Raw genomic sequence first — 1,940 nt, 5'->3', positions numbered from 1 at the left:
GAACTAGACAGTCCAGCCAAGAAGGACTTCTGGCTGTGTCTAGTTCCTGCAGAGCAGGGTGCAGACATTGGGTCATTAACCCACGCCTGCCTCTGCTCAGCCAGGGCCACATCATACCAACAGGCAAGCCGCTAGTCAGGTTTCAGCTGCCCCCAACCAGTCCCAGACAAGAGGGATCCCACTTGTGGCAGAGATGGAGGTGGAGAAGAACTAGTGAGTGATGAGGGAAGGGGAGTAGACAAGCCAGGGACAAGGGCAGGGCAATGGTGGAAGAAATGGGGCTGAGTCTCAATGGACTAGGTGGGGCATGGGAAGGGGCCTAGGGGAAATACATGGGGCAGAGGTCAGTGTCTTAAAGGAATGGGGGGGTAGGGAGGAGTCACGGGGTCCAGTTACCAGCAGTTAGAAAGGTGGCAACCCAATGAGTTAAGGAGTTGTATACAGACTGATTCTCCAGTTTATCAGGATGACACAGTGCAGTAAGGTTAGGGAAGGGTTTAATGTCCCTGTGACTGTCCAGTCCGTGATTCAGGGAACAGTGCCCAGCACCATTTCACCAGCCAGCTCTGCATGGAGCTTGGTCTGAGAGCCAGAGCACCAGGAGAAAACTTTAGGTCTCTTTATGAGTAAAGAGCCAGAGCACTCTGTCCCGGATCTGTTTGGTCCTCACCCCGTAGATGATAGGGTTCAGCATGGATGGCAGCAAGAGGCATATGGTGCCAATGAGAATGTGGAAATGCAAGGCTATATTCTGCCCAAACCGGTATATGAGGGAGGAGAAGAGTCCTGGGATGTAAAATGCTAAAATGGCACAGAGGTGGGAGCCGCAGGTGCCAAAAGTCTTGAGCCGGGCATCCTTTGTGGGGAGGCTGAAGATGGCCCTGAGGATCTGGATATAGGACACAGTGATAAAAATCACATCCAGACCCATGACACACAATAGCACAAAGAGGCCATAGTAACTACTGACATGGGTGTCGGCGCAGGCCAGCTTCACCACGGCCATGTGTGCACAGTATGGCTGACGGATGATGTTGGTTCTGCAATATGGCCATTGCCTTACCAGGAAAGGCAAAGGCAATGCTAGCAAGCCACTGCGAAGCAGCACAGCCAGGCCGATCTTGGCCACCATGGGGTTTGTCAGGATGATGGAATGTCTCAGGGGATCACAGATGGCCACATAGCGATCCAAAGCCATGGCCACAAAGATCCCAGAATCCATCGCTGAGGCACAGTGAATGAAGTACATCTGGGTGAGGCAGGCATCGAAATCAATTTCCCTGGAATTGAAGCAGAAGATGCTCAGCATTTTGGGCACGATGGACATGGCCATGACAAGGTCGCTGATGGCCAGCATGCAGAGGAAATAGTACATGGGCCCATGGAGGCTCAGTTCCATCTTCACAATGAAAAGGATGGTGAAGTTCCCCAAGATGGCTATGGTGTACATGGTGCAGAAGGGGATGGAGATCCAGACATGAGCTGCCTCCAGGCCAGGAATGCCCACCAAGATGAAGGTGGAGGGGTTGGTGAAGTCAGTTGTGTTGGAATCAGACATGGAGTAGGGGAGAAGGTGTCCAACTCTGAGCAAAATGGTGTCTCCTGTATGTACCATACGTTCCCTTGACTTCCTGTATGTGCCCAGAGTCTAGGGTGTTCCTCACAAAACAAATGCCTGAATAGAGAGACAAAGTTAACATGAGAAACTGCATGCACAAGCTTAGGGAGATCTGAGAGTGGAAAAAACCCAAACCTTTTCCAAGACATGCCAGGACAAACAACCCAACTAGAACATACCTCAGGGAAAGGACCTGGCATCATTGATAGTAGCTCCACAGAAACACCTGCTCATTCACAGCAGTGGCCGATGAGAGTGTTCGGATGCTTGAAGGAATGCGATGGAGAACCCTGCTCTGGATATATTCTCAGTTTTGGTCATC

The 1,940-nt window shown here is 51.3% G+C and overlaps 1 protein-coding gene across 1 annotated transcript; it reads right to left on the bottom strand.

The window, feature by feature from the left end:
- Window positions 1-610: 610 nt before the first annotated feature.
- LOC115643651 (olfactory receptor 52K2-like) lies at window positions 611-1,558 on the bottom strand. The gene has a single exon (XM_030547647.1). It carries the CDS (start codon window positions 1,556-1,558, stop codon window positions 611-613), a length of 948 nt encoding a protein of 315 aa, XP_030403507.1.
- Between the last annotated feature and the right edge of the window lie 382 nt (window positions 1,559-1,940).

Source organism: Gopherus evgoodei, unplaced genomic scaffold, assembly GCF_007399415.2.
Source record: "Gopherus evgoodei ecotype Sinaloan lineage unplaced genomic scaffold, rGopEvg1_v1.p scaffold_65_arrow_ctg1, whole genome shotgun sequence".
Lineage (NCBI taxonomy): Eukaryota > Metazoa > Chordata > Testudines > Testudinidae > Gopherus > Gopherus evgoodei.
This window is presented reverse-complemented; position numbering and strand designations above follow the sequence as displayed.

What these genes read in the sequence shown, in the direction of transcription:
- LOC115643651 (XM_030547647.1), bottom strand. Translation starts at nt 1,558, where the DNA reads ATGTCTGATTCCAACACAACTGACTTCACCAACCCCTCCACCTTCATC.